Here is a 19,758-nt window from a genome sequence, read left to right on the forward strand (position 1 = left end):
ACGGAGGAACGGGCAGGTCAGGCCTGGGGTAGTCTGGTAGCTGAAACACCAATCTGGAAGTGAAAAAGGGTACGGGGAAACCGGGCAAAGAACTCAGTTCACGAACACAACGTCGGCCCGGCTCATAGACGAGTTGACTTCCAGGACCATGGGGTCCAAGGACGTAAGGGGCCTCCCAGAACAGCAAGTATTTCGGCTACCTGGGGGAGGGGGGCTTGGGAGGGGGCCGGGGGGGAAGGGTGGGGGCTCAAGGAGGAGTGATTTCCGACATTAGCCCAGCCGGAGGCGGTAGGCTGGTGGTCTGGCCAATTACCAGCAATGGTGGAACTATTTGGCAGGACGCCGGGGTGGGGGTTGAAGGAATAGTTGGGGTTGTTCAGTTCGGAGGGGGGACCAGGGGGCAGTTGGGGACAGGTTTAAGGCCCACCTGAGGGGTGGGGGGAGGGGGCAAGGGGGATCAGGACGTAACACAAAAGGAGCTGGAAAGGAAAAGTGCCATGAGTCAGCTATCCAGTAAGATGTTGATCCTAGACAATGGCTGAGGATCTGCCTGCCCTGGGCGTGGGTTCCCTTAATGTGCGGGGGTTGAACACCCCAACCAAGGGAATTCAGGAGGGCAAAGCTTGATCTGCTCTTTCTTCAGGAAACCCACTGGGCTCGGGGGAAGGAACCGAAACTGCGAGGAGGCGGGATCGGGGAGGTCCTCAGCGCATCCCACAGAACCAAGAAAAGGGGGGTAGCCATATTGCTAGCAAGGGGTGTTGGCTTTGAAGTGGAAGCCACGGTGAAGGACCCAGAGGGCCGATATCTGTTGGCAAGGGGCTCTTTGCGGGGCTCCCCTCTGACTCTGGCAGTTGTGTACGGCCCCAATGAAGACCAGGCGCAATTCTGGGAGGGAGTGAAGGACAGATTGAAATCGTTTGTTCACGGGATGTTGGTGTTGGGGGCTGGGATTTTAATATGGTCCTAGACCCAACCGCGGATAGAAAACGCTTGGGGCCCCAGCCCACTAGGGCTGCAGATGAAACCATGGCCCGTACCTTCCAGAGGGTCAACGCGGAGCTGGGCCTGGTGGACACCATTCCAACTCCCAGGACGGGGCTCCCCTCTTTCACATACTACTCAGCAATCCACACATCATACTCCCGTATAGACTACATCCTGGTAGACCAACCCCTTCTTCCACATGTCTGGCCACAGGGTTGACCCGGTCCCTTGGTCCGACCACGACTTGGTCAGTAGCACCATAGTGGGGGGATGGTGGAGTGGCAGTAGAGGGCGAAGGAAATGTAATGACTCCCTGTTGAAGGACGAAGTTCTGGCACAGGAAGTGCAGGACACCATCTCGGAGTATTTTGAGTTGAACGACAATGGCGAGGTGGGCACACACGTGCTGTGGGACGCCTTTAAGGCAACCTTACGTGGTGTTCTCATTAGAATGGGAGCCCAGAAAAAGAGGTAGAGGGAGGCCCAGGAAAAGTCCCTGAGGGAAAAGATAGCCCAACTTCAGCCGGGTGGCCTCCCGGGGGTACCCCTGAAAAGGGATCAGATTGCCTCCCTACAAAACTATAAACTCCAGTTGAAAGACCTCCTGTTACATAAGACTGAGCAGAGCCTCCAACTAGTGAAACAAAAGTATTATGAGAAGGGGGACAGAGCTGACAAAATCCTGGCCTGGAAATTTAGAGAGATTCAGAGGAACAGAACGGTGAAGGCAGTGAAGAATGATCGGGGATCATTAGATCACGACACCCCAAACATTGGAGTGGCCTTTTGCCGTTACTATGAAAAGTTATACTCGTCAGAATATGACGGGGATGACACTCAGATTGAGGATTTCCTGGACTCCATCCAGATCCCGTCCTTGACAGGCGAAATGGGGGAGGGTCTAGAGGGCCGGGTGACAGAAGAGGAGGTGGAGCACGCGATCATTGGGATGAAGGTGGGAACGTCCCCGGGGGAAGACGGCTTCTCTGTATACTTTTATAAGAGGTTTCGGGCTATCCTAGCCCCACATCTGGTGAGGGTGTTTAACGAGGTGTTAGAGGGGGCTCTCTGCCGGATACCATGATGAGGGCCATAATAGTGGTACTGCCCAAAGAGGGCAAAGACCCCACTGAATGCTCCTCATATCGCCCGATTTACCTTCTCAATATAGATGTTAAGATTCTGGCCAAGGTGATAGGTAAACGGATGGAGGGGATAATGCCCAAGCTGGTTCACGGGGATCAAGTGGGGTTCATAGGGGGCAGGCAAGGCTCTGATAACATCAGGAAGACGATAGACCTAATCCACCATGCCCAAGAATCAGACCTCGAAGCAAGTCTGCTTTCCCTGGACTCCGAGAAAGCTTTTGACAGGGTAGAGTGGAGGTACATGCAACTCCTCCTCCGTCGAATGGGCTTCGGGGCTCACATCAGGAACTGGGTTTCCGCCCTATACGGGGCCCCAACGGCGAGAGTACAGGTGAATGGAGAACTTTCCGACTCATTCCCTCTCACGCGGGGGATGCGGCAGGGATGCCCACTCTCCCCTTTAATATATGTCCCGACGATGGAGCCCCTGGCCATAGCGGTCTGAGCCCACCCCAACATTAAAGGGATTAAAAGAGGAGAGGTGGAGTTCAAGCTCTCCCTGTTTGCTGATGATATTCTAGCATACCTGGTGCAGCCCAGCTCCTCGCTCCCCCCCTCTCCTGTCCCTGATGACGACCTTTGGGCAAATCTCGGGGCTAAAAATAAACGCATCTAAATCAGTGTTACTCCCTATAAGGGTTCAGGACCCGGGGCTGGACCACCGGGATAGGTGTGCGAGGATTGTGGTGGGGAGGGACTCCATTAGGTACTTGGGTGTGCTCCTCACGAGAGATCTCTCAAAATTGGCCTCGGCGAATTATGGGCCCATTATGGCGGAGATTACATCGGATCTGAGGAGGAGGGGAGGTATGATCCTATCCTGGTATGGGCGCATGACGGCGGTGAAGATGAACATGCTCCCGAGACTGCTGTATCTTTTTACAGCACTCCCAACAGGGGTCCCCAACCAGATGTTTCGAGACCTACGGAAGGCAGTCCGAGAGTTTGTATGGCAAGGGCGGAACCCGAGGATAGGGAAGGCCATTCTAACGTTACCTAGGGAGGAGGGTGGTTTCGGGTTGCCGGACTTCCTTCTCTATCACCGGGCCGCCCAGCTAAGGGTCCTGTTGGAGCATATGAAGGAGGGGATGGGCACCTATTGGTCTTATCTGGAGGACATGGATGCCCACCCTCTGAAAGTATGCGACCTTCTGTGGTTGCTGCTCAAACACATCCCAAACAGACTGCAGACTCACCCAACCCTGGGAATACTTTGATCGATCTGGAAGGAAGAACCCACAACCGCACACCTTACTTCATGGCCCTCCCCAATGTCCTCGCTCTGGGGCCACCCGCTCAAACTAGGCAGCAGGGGATTCAGGAATGCCCAGTCCTGTCGGACAGGGGGTTGGAATGGGTGGGGCAACTGTTCAAGGAGGGTGAGTACCTCGAATACGAGGAGCTGCGAGATGCGCTTGGGCGGGGGTCTCTTTCAGTCTTTGAATATTTGCACCTGAAGGGCATCCTCTGTGACCAGACTTGGGGCCTGAACCTGCGGAGACAGTTGACCCCCTTTCAAAAGTTACTGGACACGGCCACAACAAGGAAGGGGGTAGTATCCAAAATGTACCAAATATTGAACACTGTTAACTTGGAAGGGAGGAGAGGGTTTCGTGGGTTCTGGAATGACTTGGCGGGAGAGGCTCTCTCTGGAGGACGCATGGTCCAGGGTATTTAAAATAGCATTCCATGGGAACCTATTTACATCGGACATGGAGCACAACTTTAAGATCTTACAGGGATGGCATAGAGACCCATTGAAATTATCCAAGATGTTCTCGGGATGTCCCCCAGATGCCCAATAGGATGTGGCCAAGTGGGGACGAAGGGTCACCTGGGGTGGTTCTGTCCTAGGGTACAGGGGTTCTGGGAGAAGGTACGGGGGTGGATGGCGGAGGTCACCGAGGAACTACTCCCACACAATCCGTTGACAATGTTGTTGGGCCTCCCGCCAGAGGAGGCGGAAATATATAGGTACCCAAGAATGTGGGAGACTATGTTGCGAGCAGGAAGAGTGGCCCTAGCGCAAAGGTGGAAGAGCCCGGAGACCACCTCTAAGAAAGACTTGCTAAAAAAAAAAACTTAAGAACATGTTCCTCATGGACAAACTGACGGCCATGGTAAACGAATCGAGCGCCTTCCAGGCAAATTGGTATGGGGTTTACCAGGCATGGGGGTGGGACGCTCACTGACATTATGTAGACAACCTGGGGCGTGAGGGCGATGGAGCCCAGAGAGTACCACTCAAGGACAATGGTGTAATCCACGGCCCGGGAGACAGCGGATCCGTCTAAGCCAGCATTTACGTGAACGCATAGCACAGCTCCAAGGCACCGAACTACGAGTACTGATGACAAATCCTGCGGTTGGTTTTTCGATGGGACACTGATCTGGGGGGAGGGGCAGAGTTGGGGAGGGGGGAGAGGGGGGCGGGAGGGGAGGGAGACCCAGGGGGTTTGAGGATGAAAAACGTGATATTCATTTTGCACCCGGTGTTGTCATTGTTTCTTTTTCTGAAAAATTGCCAATAAAACCAAAGTTAAAAAATAAATAAACATCTTGCTGAAAAGCCCAGTCCCAAAAACTGAACAGCAACGTTGCACAGTCAGGGAGAACATGCTGTTGTGGGGGAACCTGCCATTTTATTGTCAGTGAAGATCAGTATTTTGACCCCAGAATAGATGTTATGTTATGTATATTTGTACATCGCACATTCGCCCGAGGGCATCTAGGCGCTAAGCAGTATAGATGAGGAAGTGGTTGAGCAGGATGTACACCTAAAAGAGGAGGGTTTTCAAAGACTGACGAGAAGCCAGATTGTTGACAGCAGCTCGGAGAGCCTAGGGTAAATCATTCCAAGCCCTTGCAGCTGCCACGGAAAAGACACAGTCACCAGTCCATGACAGTCGGACATGAGGAACCGATAACGGTAATAGAAGGCAAGTAGCCTTCAATGTCAAGAAAATAGTTTTGAGTTCTAGAACGCTGATGTGTCAGCACTGATCCTGTGCAATTCTAAGTTGTGGATGTTCAGGGTTTCTAGCTTGGCACCCCAGCTGAGGTGGGAAAAGTCTTGGCATGGGATAGAAGAGTCAGCTTGCTGGAACGGCATACCAAAGTTTCTTGCTTTTGAACACACACAGGCAACTGGCATGGGTAGGAACAGACGACAAGTAACTGGACTGATACTCCAGTTGTGAGGCAAGTGCAGTTGAACTCTCATATTTTGTTTGGTGTGCCTGACCACCAGAATTTAGGAGGCTATGAGACCCAGATTTCTCCTATAGTCTCGGGGCAGAACAGCAGAGACAGAGCATCTTGCGTGGGGCATCACAAGCAAGCATCCTTTCTGCTTGGAAAAAAGCCCTCCATGAACAGTGCCCCAAATATGAGAGTATCTCAGCAGACATTTTTTACATGTAAATGAATGGCCCAAGGAATAGCATTCCGTAAAGATATTTTGTAATTCCACTTGTGTAGTGCCGAGTTCTGCCTAAATGTCATCAATCTCCATATTCAAACTGTCTCTACACATTTGGACAGTTCCTGAATAGTAAGTAAAATCAAGAAAAGGAAGCATTTGTTGAGGATCTGTTCCCATTTGTTCACAAAGTCCTTGTTTCCTTACATAATGTGGGCATTAATGGAATACATAACAGTCTTGGTAAGTGTTGGAGTGTATAATATATACCTAAAGTTAGTGCATATAATGTGCAATTAACTTCCTTTCTGATCATATATTCCGATTGATTTTTCAATGGATCCCTATTTGAGGTAGTTACATTAGTCTCCCTAATTAGGTTTAAAATCACGTCTGCTTCCTCCACAGAGAACCCTAAGGTAGTGGCATTTTTGTCAGTTAGATGCATCGTAAGACATTGTCAGCGTGCCGCCACTTGAAAAAGTGCTGGAAGAAATGAGAGAACCAAGGGAAATTATTGGGTACAGCTTTCAGAGTAGAGAGAGTACTGTGGCACAATTTAATATTTCATATTATTACAGGAGGGCAAAGAAATAGAGCAGGTTATGGGTGATCTGAAGAGGTGAGCCTGCAATAGGGCTGGGAGCCCGATTGAGCTTGTCATTTGAGCAGGGATGCAGGTGATCCTCCCTGGCATGGGTATCCAAGTTGAGAGGTCACTATCTCAATGACCTTCAAAAAGACAGAGGACCTCTTGAATGGAAATGGGTGAAACCTGGGTGGGGAGCAATGTTCCCTCTAATTATTTTTCCCAAAGTGCGGAAATGGTTAGCTTCCGTGCGCCCATTATTTTCCATGTGCACAACTGAATAATGAGGTAAGCCACTTTATGACCATGTCGATTTAGTGAGCTAGCATCTCCGAAGAGTTTGGAAGGGAATGTTCCCTTCCCATCCACTGCAATTCTTTAAAATTCAGAGTAAAATGTGCATCATACAACACTTTTTCCAAACACATAGGCTAAAAAATACAAATATTGTATATGTGATTTATAAGTAGAGCTCATCAACCAGTCCAAGACTTGCCATAAAACATGTCAATGGTAGTTCATGTGCCACTTTAAGTAATTTAAGGGTCAGGAGAACATGCCTCTCAATTTATGCAAGAACGATCATTGTGTCAGAATAACTGCACAACAGAATTTGATGAGAATTCCTGGGCCTTTGCTTACTATTCACGTTACATTGTCCTGTGAGTTGTGCCAACAGTTCCTCAAAACGAGTCTTATAGTTTAGAGGCATATACACTATTCCTTTTTACTCCCTAAAACAGGAAAATGTGCCCAGCAAAAATCGGAAACCATGGACATCGAGAACCTACAGCCTACTTCTATCCACAACGTTCCACTGATATGGGTCAGTGAACAGCAGAGCAGTGGCATAGGTATCAACTCTAATAGTATTACTGCCTGATCGCAAGAGGAATTTTAAGGGCAAAGAACAGGTTTCTTCTGGAGCCCCATTGAAGAAAATCACATACATTTGCTTTTTAAGTCAATAGCAGCAATGCTCACAGGTACAACAGATTAAGTGTGGTCTTCTTTAACTAGGGACCCCTCTTCTGAAATTCCCTCTTATCAGTTGAACAAGATGCATGGGGATGCTAGAGGCAATAAACACATGCACATGATTATATTGATAAGCCCTCAGCAGCTGAGCACAGAAAGAAACAGAAGGTGCTGTTTCCTAGAGTGTAACTAGAGTTTGCTATCCTTTAGCACAAGAAAAAACACATTTCCTTCACAGTACTGTACTGCCAAAACGTCTGATTTGGTTTTTGAAAGTTGCTGATTTGTTCTAGTTGACAGGGCTCTATAAAAAGTTAGGGATTGTAGCAGTAAAACACTCACTGGTATTTTTCCTTGCCCACAATACTTTGCAAGCAAAAAATATTATGGGCAGATGAAGAAAATGTCATGAATCTGCATGTGCACAATTATTTTGAAGTGCATACAAGATTGTTTGAAACTTACCCCACCCCTTTAAATTGCTGGCTAGGATTAGGTCAGTGCTCAGTTAACACATTTTTGTATAGCAGCAAATTACCATATAATGTGTTAAGGTCTTTGCGCCATGGAACTCTGAAAACTTGGAACAGTTGCAGATTGTGTATAAAGCATTCTACTTATCTGAATATCCTTTGCCCTAATGCTGTATACAAATAATGCCAGGCATAGCCCATAGCCATTATTCCTTACAGGCCAAGTGCAATGCTGCTCTTCAGTTATAGGGTAATGTTAGCAATGCTAAAGTAGGAGACGCATAGTCTAACATTTGCCTACACAAAAGCCTAAGAGGGTAAATTAATATTTGAGTTTTATAATGCGTTAACTTGCAAGGTGGCTGCTACAAAGTCCGTGTGCACATACGTACAAAGAATTGGAAGCATGGGATAAGATTCTACATCCAAGTAGCCTGCTTACTTACAGTCAATCTCCAATATTTGAGCTGAAAGTTGGGTTACATAATCTGGGTGACACTTTTGCTAAGGCACCATGAGTAAGAGAAATTCTTGAGCTTGAACGTCATTCATATTATAACGAACATAAAAGAAGTGGATGTAGGTATTAGTCTGGTATCCTTTCGCAGAGCCAAGCAAGGCAGAGTCAATGTTTTCTGACAATATCTGAATGTGGTCTAGGGTGGAGGTTCGAGTCATAAGGTATAAGTGTGGTAGAGTCCAGTGTAGGAGTCATGGGTGGGGAGGTAAGATAATTTGGTTAATGTGTGCAGGCATATCTTAGTTGTATTTTCTGTTCGTATAGCCAAATTATCATATTAGTTTTTAACCACTTGTGGGTGTATTATATGTTTAGGTTTTTAAGGTCAAGCTTGCATAGTTGGGCAATGTAAATAGGCTAGACCAAAATATCAAGACTAGTTCGTATAATTTGATTTATTTTGAGAGAAAGCAAATGTTCAGTACCTGCTATGGCTTGTGCCTTGTTATATCTTTTGGAATAGGTGGGAATTGGCTGTGTGCGCTGCTAAAATTCTTCTGAGCGGAACCCATAGGAAGCTGGGCAAGCGCACATGCGCACAGCTTAGAGGGAACATTGGTGGGGAGGCCATAGGGGCATAGGCTCAAAAGTGTCCAAAAGGTTCAGGGTGCTGTAAGGGAAGCATGTCATCAAAAGCACAACAGACACAAGTGAGTCAAATTTCAAGGGTGTTTATTCGAATAATCAGGGTTGGAAAAACTTCTAACTAGGCCTATATCTAAGAATGGGAGCACACTCAACCAACAAATAATAAATAAAACAGTCCTAGTAGTGTCTGTTAAAACAAGATGGCCTAAAATAACAAAAACCTATTGCATGGTCTTAACGTTAGTACGATAAATGTGTGCGGGAAAACATGTTTTGAAAGAAATAGTGTTTAAAAAGTATGGAAAAATAGAGAGACTGGCTTTGGGAAGAGCTGGTCTGGCGGCGACTCCTCTTTAGGCCTATTGCAATAAATTGATCATTGTTAGTTAGACACGTGTTTCGGCTGCTTACAGCCTTTCTCAAAACTGGGCTCAATCTGATATAAATCATAATATAATTCATTACATATGCATGAGTATACATTATATATATCAAAATAACAAAATAACAATAAGACAGACATAATAGCATGGATGCAAAACGTGGATTCACAGAGGTAACACAATCAGATTTGTGGTTTATGATTTCACAGTATACGTAGATCGGCCAAAATTAAAATAATAAACAGAGAGATGCACAGAAAAATAGGGGTTGGTATAAGGGAGGATTTATTGGGAAGAGAGGGAAAAGAGATAACGTGTGCTAAGAGTTATTTCGGTTGGTTTGATCCAAGAAAATGATAAGGTCATTGAAAGGGATTGAAGTAAAAAATCTCTGAACATCAAAACGGTATACTTACCAAAATTATGAAGTATCATGTCCAAAGAGCTTATAGCGTGGCGAAGGGCAAGCTCCAATTGGACACACTCTTGAAAAAACAGCAGAGTGCAAAGAGCGCAACTCCAGTCAGATTTATCACCAAATACAGCCAGAATCATCATGTCCTACGCAAAGTCCTGCGGAAACACTGGTACCTCCTTAGATTAGATGAGCATATTATCAACCTCATCGACTCAACGAGCGGACACCTTGAGACAGATTGTTAGCCCATCCTTATTACCGGACATGAAGGACAAAAGAAACAAGACCTGGCTAGAAGCAGACCACATTGGTTTTAGAAAATGCGGGATATGCACTATGTGCAAATACGCACATGTGCAAACAAAGACATTTTGTGATCTGGAAGGAGTAACTGTCAAGATCAAGCAGGAAATAAATCGCAGAAGTAAATTTGTAGTATAAAGGATTATTTGCATATGCCATAAAATATAAAATGGAAGCACCAAGAGGGAGCTACGTACAAGGATATGTGAGCATATGACAACAATTGGGACACAGGACCCGAGGTTCCCCTTAGCTCACCATTGGCAGACACATCATCAGATGGGAGACAAAACAGCAATCAAATTCATAGGACTGCAACATATTCCTCAAGCAAGGAGAGGGGGCAATCAACTCCAGAGACTACGACAAGCTGAAGAAAGGACTATCTGCCTTTTGAATACCACTGTAAAAGGGTTGAACTCGGACAATGAAATTATCTCTTTTTTTGTGAAGACCAGTGGAATATATTAGTTTCTAGCTGCTCCAGACCAAAAAAAAAGCAATATTCAAGATATCTAACCGCAATCCCAATTGGACTGTATAACGTTTTCTGAAAACTAATTTGTCCCACCTTACCATTCGGCAATTGTGCACTCAGGAAACACGAGCACACAATAGATTACTCAATGTGATGCAAGCATTACCATTCATTGTAGATACTTGAATTAACGTTCACATTGTGTCTTATAGTACAAGACTTTTCATCTAGAATTCGGAGATAAGGGGGACACCACATTCGCCCGATCCCAAAATTCATCTAACATGCAAGCAGAGCCGAACCGCAACCGCGTACATATTGTATATCTGGTATTGTTTTCACTTGGATAGTAATTTAACCTGGTTAATTCTAGGTTCTAAACATATTAAGAAGCAGGCACAATCCTTTAATATAATCCAGTATCCCACTACTCTGCCATACCCCACTCTAAAATGGCTGCTTCATTCATCTTAGCTAACAGCACAAGAAAACTGACTATTGGTCCACTGATGCGTTGCGGGGTAACACGAGAACTTTATGTTCGGTTACCCGGGCAACACAACATCAAAACTGTAGCCATGACGCTGGGCTCACGATAGCTCGAGCTGACACGATCACAAGTCTTTTGCTAGAAGCAAGGTAAGTGAAGATCGAGGGTGCACTTGGGACTTGTCCTACTATCAACATTAATAGGAACACAGGACGCCAGGCCCTAGCCTAATAGAGCCACCTAATGTTTGGCATAGTAGCGGCCCACCAAAGTCGGGTATTTACAAATCACACTGCCGGCATGAATTTCGATAAAGATCAGTACATATTGAACCGTAGTCCTCTAAGTACCATATGGGTCGGTATGTGTACTTCATAATCGAACACAAATTATTATATTTCTAGCACGCAATGGCACCCACACGGGCGCATTTGTAATTCAGTCACAATATCATATAATAACCCTTCGAACCACACACATTCCCTCTTTTTATTTAACACACCCTATATAATACAGGCAATTTGCCACTACACTGTACAATGCACTGGTGCTACCACACTAACGGGCAGTGTGTTCTATATTTTCAGACAATGAGGGATCTAACCCATGATACTTGATAATTTTGGTAAGCATACTTTTTGATGTTCAGAGAACTTTTACTTCAATCCCCTTCAATGACCTTATCATTTTCTTGGATCAAACCAACCGAAATAACTCTTAACACACGTTATCTCTTTTCCCTCTCTAACCAATCAATCCTCCCTTATACCAATCCCTATTTTTCTGTGCATCTCTCTCCGTTTATTATTTTAATTTTGGCTGATCTACGTATACTGTGAAATCATAAACAACAAATCTGATTGTGTTACCTCTGTGAATTCACGTTTTGCAACAATGCTATTATTTCTGTCTTCTTGTTATTTGTTATTTTGATATAATGTATACTCGTGCATATGTAATGAATTATATTATAATTTATATTAGATTGATCCCAGTTTTGAGAAAGGCAGGAAGCAGCCGAAACACGTGTCAGCACAAGGCCGTTAATAAACAAGCACAAGGGCAATAATAAACACAAAAATCAATTAAAAAAATTAAACCACTAACAAACTGTTCCATCATGTAATCTCCTAATTGGTGCAGTCTTGAGAAACCTCAACCTAATAGTGTTTAAAAAGTAATGGGTCAGTGCTCAGGTTCCCTTCCCCATGTTTTCAGCATGAGACAAGGGGCACACTCAGGCTCTATAATACACTCTGGCTTCTGGGGCACGAGGATGCAGTTCAACACAAACTAACGCTCCTTCTCTCCAGGATGAAAAGTTCACCATAGGTTTCCCTCGATCGGTCTCAGACCTTTCATATACACGTTTTCACCACTTCACAGATCTCCCTCAACTGGACTTAGACCCCTTTTATCACACTTTCGCAAATCTCCCTCAATCGGCTTGGACTTGTTGTTAACAACTTTTCCTTCTTTCAACTGAATTTCTTAATCTGTCCTAGGTCTCCCTCAGCCGGGCTCAGACCTTTAGATCACAAGTTCCTTAATCCAACCAATCCCCCTCAGTCGGTCTCAGATCGGTTATTATTCACAAGTTTATGAAATCTAAGACTTTCCACTGTCCAAAGGGTTTAGGGTAGACCTTAGCATGACCACTTCGATTATTTCGCTTCTGTAGCTCACAACTCTCAGTCCGTAGATATGGCAAGCATCAGACAGGGACCTTCGACTGGGCACTTGCAATATGCATGATCACTGTCACTTCACAGCACTTGCAGTTTATCAAAGTTAATTAATCACACATCATTTCAGTTCATACTTCTATCTTTACTTCTGCTGCTTCAATGTCTAAGGGCTGCTGTGCGCTCTATAAATGCTAATAAATAAATGCAGCCCGGCCTTGCACATGTTTACTTCAACTCACTGGCTGCGTTTGAGGCTTTGATCAGGAAGCCAAGTTTGACACCACGACCTCTGCTCCACCTCACCGACTCTTTATCTAGTGTGTGAGAATGGTGGGTATCTTGCATACACAGCTTGGGTTTCACCAGTTTAGCTCTGCCTCTCAGGGTCTCCCTCAGCCAGGCTCAGACCCCTCTGTCACTCACACAGATCTCCCTCTGGATTTCTAAAGTTTTAAAGGTTTTGGACTTCATGTCCTCGAATGCACCGCTCTCATTTTGCTCCCACTTCACCAGCTCCCCAAGAGGGCATTGCATGGATTTGGGAGTTGCAGAAGCTCAAGGGGATGAGTTGAGGTCAGGGTCTCACCGCCTGCCACTCTAAAGCCTGGACTCTCATGGTTTGTCAAGGGTAGGAGCTCTGGTGTGGGTACCGCCAAGGAACCCCAGTTGCCCCTGGTTTAGCTCTCTAGAGGTACAGCTGCCACTACACACTACAGCCTCCCCTATACTCACAGGTCCAGTGCCTGGGTAATCTGCCTTGCTCCCGGCCTCCAGGGGTCTTCTCCAGCTCAAATTCAACTATCTTCTCTGCACCCACCAGCTCACTCAGAATGTGCCTGTGTGCCCGGCCTTTTATACTAACTGGGAAGGTTAATAGCTTTCAGGTGGGAATGATTGTAAAGGGAGGCCTAATCTTGCCTGGCTGCATTAGTGGGACAAAATGGAGACTGCCCATAGGAACTCATGAAGGAAGGCATTTGCAAGGTCCATTATGCGCTGGTGCTGTTGTCTAAATATAGGTTCCGCACATAACTACGGACAAAAGGGGGCAGGATGTAGGAATATTGTGAGGAAGAGCATGGTAGGAGACAGCTCTTTAGAAGGTTGAAGCCGAGTACACAAATTAAAGGCTGTCTGATGCTCATGGGATACAAATTACTCTTCATTTGAAAAAGTATTGCTCGATTCCATTCTAGGGAAAGATTAATTTGAGCCTCTTGTTCTCTGCAAATGAGCAAAAGGAACGCAAGAGACTATCAACCTACGTAGTTGCCAACATGATCCATGTCAATCTGTAGGTACTTATCGAGTCTTGTTTTTTCTTTGCATTTTGGGACATCAAGTCTGTGTTCTATAATGGGAAAAGCAGAACTGCAAGTCCCAGAAATCAAAGAGAAAAACAGGACCGAATAAGCACCTACAGATTGGAATGGACCATGCTGAAAACTATGAACCCATGACCTTCGGGAAAGACAATGCAAAAATAGTCACTACATCCTTAAATGACAGATTCCTTTCCATGGAAAGTAAGGGTAGCCCATATGACTGTCAAGAGGAGACCCGCAAAACTAGCAGCAGGATACCAGGATTATAAATAGAAACAAGTGTAGAATATAATCTGGAAACTAAGTGTTTGTTGCTCCAGCCCCACGGAAATAACCAATGGAAATGGGAAGAGAAAGTGATCACAACAACAAAAAATGCCTTTCAATGGGCATTCATGTTGTAGCTCTCTAGTCTCTACAAACGCAGAATATGATATGTCATTAAATGAATACAAAATGACTTAGTCTGATTTCAGTTCATACAACTGTATTTCTCTTTTTCTAAAACTGTTACTGGGAGAACATCTTTTCAGAAAAGCGATACAAATAATGTCAGGTTTTTCTTAAATAGTGCTTCATGCAAGATTCAACCTGTTTCCAATAACGGTTTTCAATATATTATACATTAATAATAAAGGTGTCAACCACCAAGTTTGCAGAACCGAGTCGGCTCTACCAGGATTTAAACTTGTACATTTCAGGCTGTCCCCATGTCAAAGGCAGGCCTTTAATGTGCAAACTATCCTCCCAGAATAAAATGTCCATGCTTTTCTTTATATATAGTGTGCAACCATTTTAATTGTGCTCAATGTATCAACCTCTACGAACAAAAGGCTAAATAAGCCTTGCTAAGAGTCGCACCTGTGTTCTGGAATCTGAACACACAATAGCGGCCTTAAACAGATTGAGTGGCATTCACAGGCTGTTCTTGATTTAGAAGAGGTACATTATTCAATTGCTCCGAGGTTGTGCTTTCAGAAATTTCAATTTTTATAGGTGAGGTGTCAATTATGCCATACAATTCTGCATTAGTTCATGGTCTTAATTGGGTAGAAGTATGATAATAAAAACATATTTACCTATGTGTTATATACCAGCTAGTTTTTACCTTGAATTTATCTATGTGGGATTTGTCATCATGTAAGGTTTTGAACAGTGGAGGTTCAGAAATGGCATTTATTTGAATGAAGCTCTGCTCATTTATATAAGATTCATACTAAAGCCATATAGAGACCATTAATACACCCACATGCATATTAATGACATGGATGAGCTAATATTGATTAGAAGAGAAATCCATATTTGGTATCTTTAATAATTGTAGTAGTAGTCAATTATATACATTTAGTGTATATTCAAAATAATAGCCATCTATTAATAAGACGTGAGGTGGATATATTTAACCTGACAATATTTTAAGTTTTTAACATTCTGAATTAGTACAAAAATGGTGGCCATAAACATCTATTCAACTAATGTAATTGTCTAGTGTTTTATGTAAATGTTTCTGACTGCAACAGATCACCAGAATTCTGGTGCTCGGCTACTCACTATAACACGAGACGCCAAACGATTGCCACGTACAACTAACCCTTGGAATTTTGAGTAATGTTATTTTTAGGGTGAATTTTAGGATTATCTTAGTTTTTAACGATTAGTTATGAAGGTTTGTTGGCATGCACCAATGTTTCTCTTCATGATTATGTTTTAGGACACAGGGACACAGGGAAATAAATTATCTATACAGCAGTAAAAGTCATACAAAGTTTGTCCTTTGAACTACAAGTTCCATTAAGTATGATCCACAGAGGAAAGTAATTTAAACATGGATAATAGATACATGTGCCTCTTCTACCTGAATTAAAAAGGTCAACATATTTAGATGCAAAAGAATTGAATCTTATGGATTGTTTAATATGTTATAGTGGATTATGCACATTTTCAATCATTATTTTGATTGAACAAAATTGGTGATGAAGGATTAGCATCCTGAAGAATAACCCTGTGGCTACAAGTTTAAATGGGGTAGACCTATGCATGTCCACGCACTTTATGGATGCAGCAATGATTATATAAAATGGTCTTAAAGGTTTTTCCTTTACGTTATTATTTCACTCTTAGGAGATTGATATGTAGACACTGCACTTTCCAGCATGTCCGTTCTTCCCCATAATATTTGTAAATAAGATGACATTTGTATCTTTATCAGTATTTTTATGAGCATGATTCATCTGTGCAATTCTCAATAAATTGAGAATCCCAATTTATCATATCAGGCTCTTTAAGTGAACTGTAAAATAAGTCTGTGCTTTTTGTTATGTGGCTTATGTAAAATAGCTTAATTGTGCATACTATTATGGAGCATCTCTTAAGGATTATTCACTTGAACAAAGATGTTCGGGCAAGTGCTTAGCTCGCTGAGTTACCTTTTCGTTTTTTAACATATCATTAACATAAGATAAAGTCACATTTATATACACATATTAAAACATAATAAACAATTAAAAATAAGAAAAATACAATCAAGCAGTTAATTTGAGAACAAAACTGGGGAGGAAGAAAAATGAATACGTGAGAGTGAACCATCAAATGGTTACAGTACATAGTTTCCCTAACACTGGAGCGGAAGATTGAAGAAAAAAAGAAAAAGGAAAAGAAGAGCACGTGAGACGTCAAAGTCAAGGAGTGCAGGACACAACAGGAACAACATATTAAACACTTTATTAAAGAACAGAAATAAATAGGCCCTCTTTCTTAATATTCAATATAATTTTGAAATTCATAATATACAGTTGCTAACTTTAACAAATCCTCCAACTTCGTATACTAACAGCTTCAAATGCATATTCCAGTTTCATAATAAAAGTCCCTAATTGTGCTAGTAAACCTGTCCCATGTGCTCAAAATTACCATCATCAAACTCACACATTTGGTGAACAAAAAAAACAGCCACCATAGACAGCAAATCAATTTCATTGAAAATCAAATATCCAATAGAGAAACTTCATCCCAATTTTCTCGCAAAAACATTAACCAGAGTTCCTAGTACCTTCCCCCAATTCCAAAATATATTGGTGTTTGTAAAGGCTCAGTCATGTATTCGAGGCAAAGCCCAATAATATGAAAATGTCTTTTTTTGTATCACACTTAGAACTAAGTCACCAGAGCATATTTTAGTATAAGTCAAAATAGCCTTTCATTCTCTTCATTCAGGAGTTTGAGGACTTACCCATATTGCAAGCTTCACTTGATTCCCATCGACTATCAATCGTTTAACTTTGAAATCAACACCTACATTATAAAAATATGAAAACAAGTCTTACTAAAACGATCTACTGATGTCAATGTTCTTATGACGAGACTGATGCCTGTAATTAAATGGAGTAATGAGGAACAAACAACTTCTATTCATTTAGAAAATCAAAGAATAGAGGACATTAAACATTGTAGAAACAGTAAATTATGCTGTGCAAGAGCATTTATTACAAGAGGAATTCACTGTTTTGTATGTTGCCTTAAATGATTCAATATACGTTTTTCTTTAAACACACAAATGCACATCAAACTTGGACTTCCAGACCCATTGAGACAAGCCATTCGCAGACTACTTGACCACAGAGACCCAATTCCATCTAAATTGTAATCTTTGCATACTCAGTGCTAATGCCCCTATCTGTTTGTACAGGCCTTTTCTTAATTTGATGGTCTTGTCTCCAGCACTTCTCTTCAGGAGACTGGTCATCACTCACACTGTTCAAATAGATTTTTCTGGTTTGCTCATGAGCCCACTCTGCAACTGATTATTCCCAGCCAGATAATTAAGTATTCAATTCCGAAATCGGAACTTAACCTGCAGGGGATCAGTTTGAACTCTGGCTGTTTCAGTCCAATATTTATTGCTTGAGAAACATTTACCCATTGAGTATAGTGTAAAAGTAATTGACAGAAGTGACTTCTGCACTCAGTCCAGTCTGCCCTTACCTCAGAAGGGACTAGAGCATGGCTTGGATTGGCAAAGATTCAAACAGAAATAAGCAAGGGGCACATGCGTGACCCAGCTACCCTATTCATGGCCTTCCTTTGACATGCTGCTTGCTCCAATTGCCTGCTTTTTTATCAGAACACATAGCAAGTTATTAGAGGGGATGTGGTAAGCACGTATGGAGGAAAGAGGACTATGAACTTACAGTAGTCACTACAATGAGTAGCGTTAAATTTTCTAAGACAAGTTGCCTTACATCCATACTATTTGAAGATCAGATAACAATCCACAACACAATAGCAGGATGAATTTACAACTGCTGAAATAGAGCAGAATGACAGCTCAACCAGAATTTTCCCAGAGGACTGCCTGCTCAAAGCCAGTGTCAGGCTTACAGCTGGCATGCAAAGAGTACTGTTTGCAAAAGGTACAGTGAGAAGCTCAAGTGGCTGAACTGCAAATGCCTTGCTCAGGAGCACACCTCCGACAGGCCAATGAGGCCACCTTAGCCCAAAGTGAATGGACTTCAGTCTGTTAGACTGCAGAAATTTCCTGACCTTTAATCACTATAAAATGAAATGCAAGAACCAATACATCTTGCTACACCGTAGAGGCTTTGAGAATTGAGGATGAACCATCTTAATTAACAAAGAGATGGTCAGAAGAAAGAAGAACTTTGCTATGTTCCAAGCTAAAATTAAAGCCAAGAACACTTACCACTTGATTGGTATAGTTAAAAAAGAAGACTGGTAAGGAAATTGCTTGGTCAGACCAGGCGAAACTCAAATCACTTTCATAAAGAAAACAAAAAAAGGAGGTAGTTCTCACCGCCACCTTCTCTTTGAAGAAAATCGGCTAAGGGTTTTTTGGAGGCAAGAGACTCAGGTTCACTGACCCTCTGGACAGAAGGAATAGCCAACACGAATACCACTAGGAGGTGATATGCAGAGGCAATGGGCTCAAATATTTAGCATGTCAATGAACTAAGGACCACATTTAAGTGCCAAGTAGGATGGCGCTTTCAAAGAAAAGCCATTTAGCATAACTTAATGTTGAAGTGTTATTTTTATAACTGATTAAACAATGAAAACATGGTGGGGACTCCATTAAGATTAATAGAGAGATAAGTCCTGCAAGAGTCCAGTTTAATACTGGATGAAGCCATAGATTGAAGAAAAGAAAACATTGTCCGAAAAAGAGGATTCACCTGCCTGTCCACGTACCCTTGGCCAAACCTAGTGAACTTGCTGGAATACTAGCATCCGGTACGTCCTCCGTGGCCTTGTTGCCAGTAGCTGGCAAGACTATTCCAGAATTCTGAAAACCATGCCCTGTTCAGCCACCGAACCAGGGACCAATATAATGAGGTGGCAGCCCATTTATTAGCTGAACCTGTGCGGTATTTTGACAAAACGAGAGAATGTGTTAAAGGCACAGTATTTTACCATCCCAAAAATGAAGCAATGCATCTCCTAGAGAAGAATAAGTTAATTACCCCTAGTAACGTTCTTTTGACTGGATGTTCCCCCCACGTATTCCTCATATTTTGATATGTTCCCTTTCAGCTTCAGCTGCTTCGGAAAAAAAGATCGTCAGAAGGCGCTGTGCATCGATGCGGTCGACTCGATGTTCCTCGAGGGCTCCCATCTCGGAGTCGACGTCATCGTCAGTATAAATAGCACGCGCAGCGCCCATTAGCTTCAGTTCTGTTTTTACACATTACTCTTGCAGAAATACCGGCATCAGTGAGTCCCAGACAGTACCAGATTTTGAATGAGTGCAAAGTGTAATGCCTGGAAATTCTACAGCGGGTTAGGCTGGAAGGGCCGATCAGAAATACATGGGAAACATCCAGTCAAAAGAACATTACCAGGGGTAAGAATCCTGTTCTTCCAATGGATTGCGTCCTCTCAAGTATTCCTTAACTTTTGATAGACTCCCAAAGCAGTGTCAGGTTCTGGAGGAGGCAGTAAGGATTTTCGACTTA

At 43.3% G+C, this 19,758-nt stretch overlaps 1 protein-coding gene across 1 annotated transcript in view; it reads right to left on the minus strand.

Moving 5' to 3' along the window:
* The window catches only part of LOC138521507 (ras-related protein Rab-18-like), a 609,882-nt gene that overhangs the window by 382,414 nt on the left and 207,710 nt on the right, over positions 1–19,758 (minus strand). The window contains exon 3 of the mRNA XM_069634405.1: positions 17,019–17,080. Within this exon, the coding sequence (XP_069490506.1) occupies positions 17,019–17,080 (62 nt within the window). The remainder of the gene's footprint in view (positions 1–17,018; positions 17,081–19,758) is intronic.

Source organism: Ambystoma mexicanum, chromosome 13 (genome assembly GCF_040938575.1).
Source record: "Ambystoma mexicanum isolate Mex_15411 chromosome 13, UKY_AmexF1_1, whole genome shotgun sequence".
Classification (NCBI taxonomy): domain Eukaryota; kingdom Metazoa; phylum Chordata; class Amphibia; order Caudata; family Ambystomatidae; genus Ambystoma; species Ambystoma mexicanum.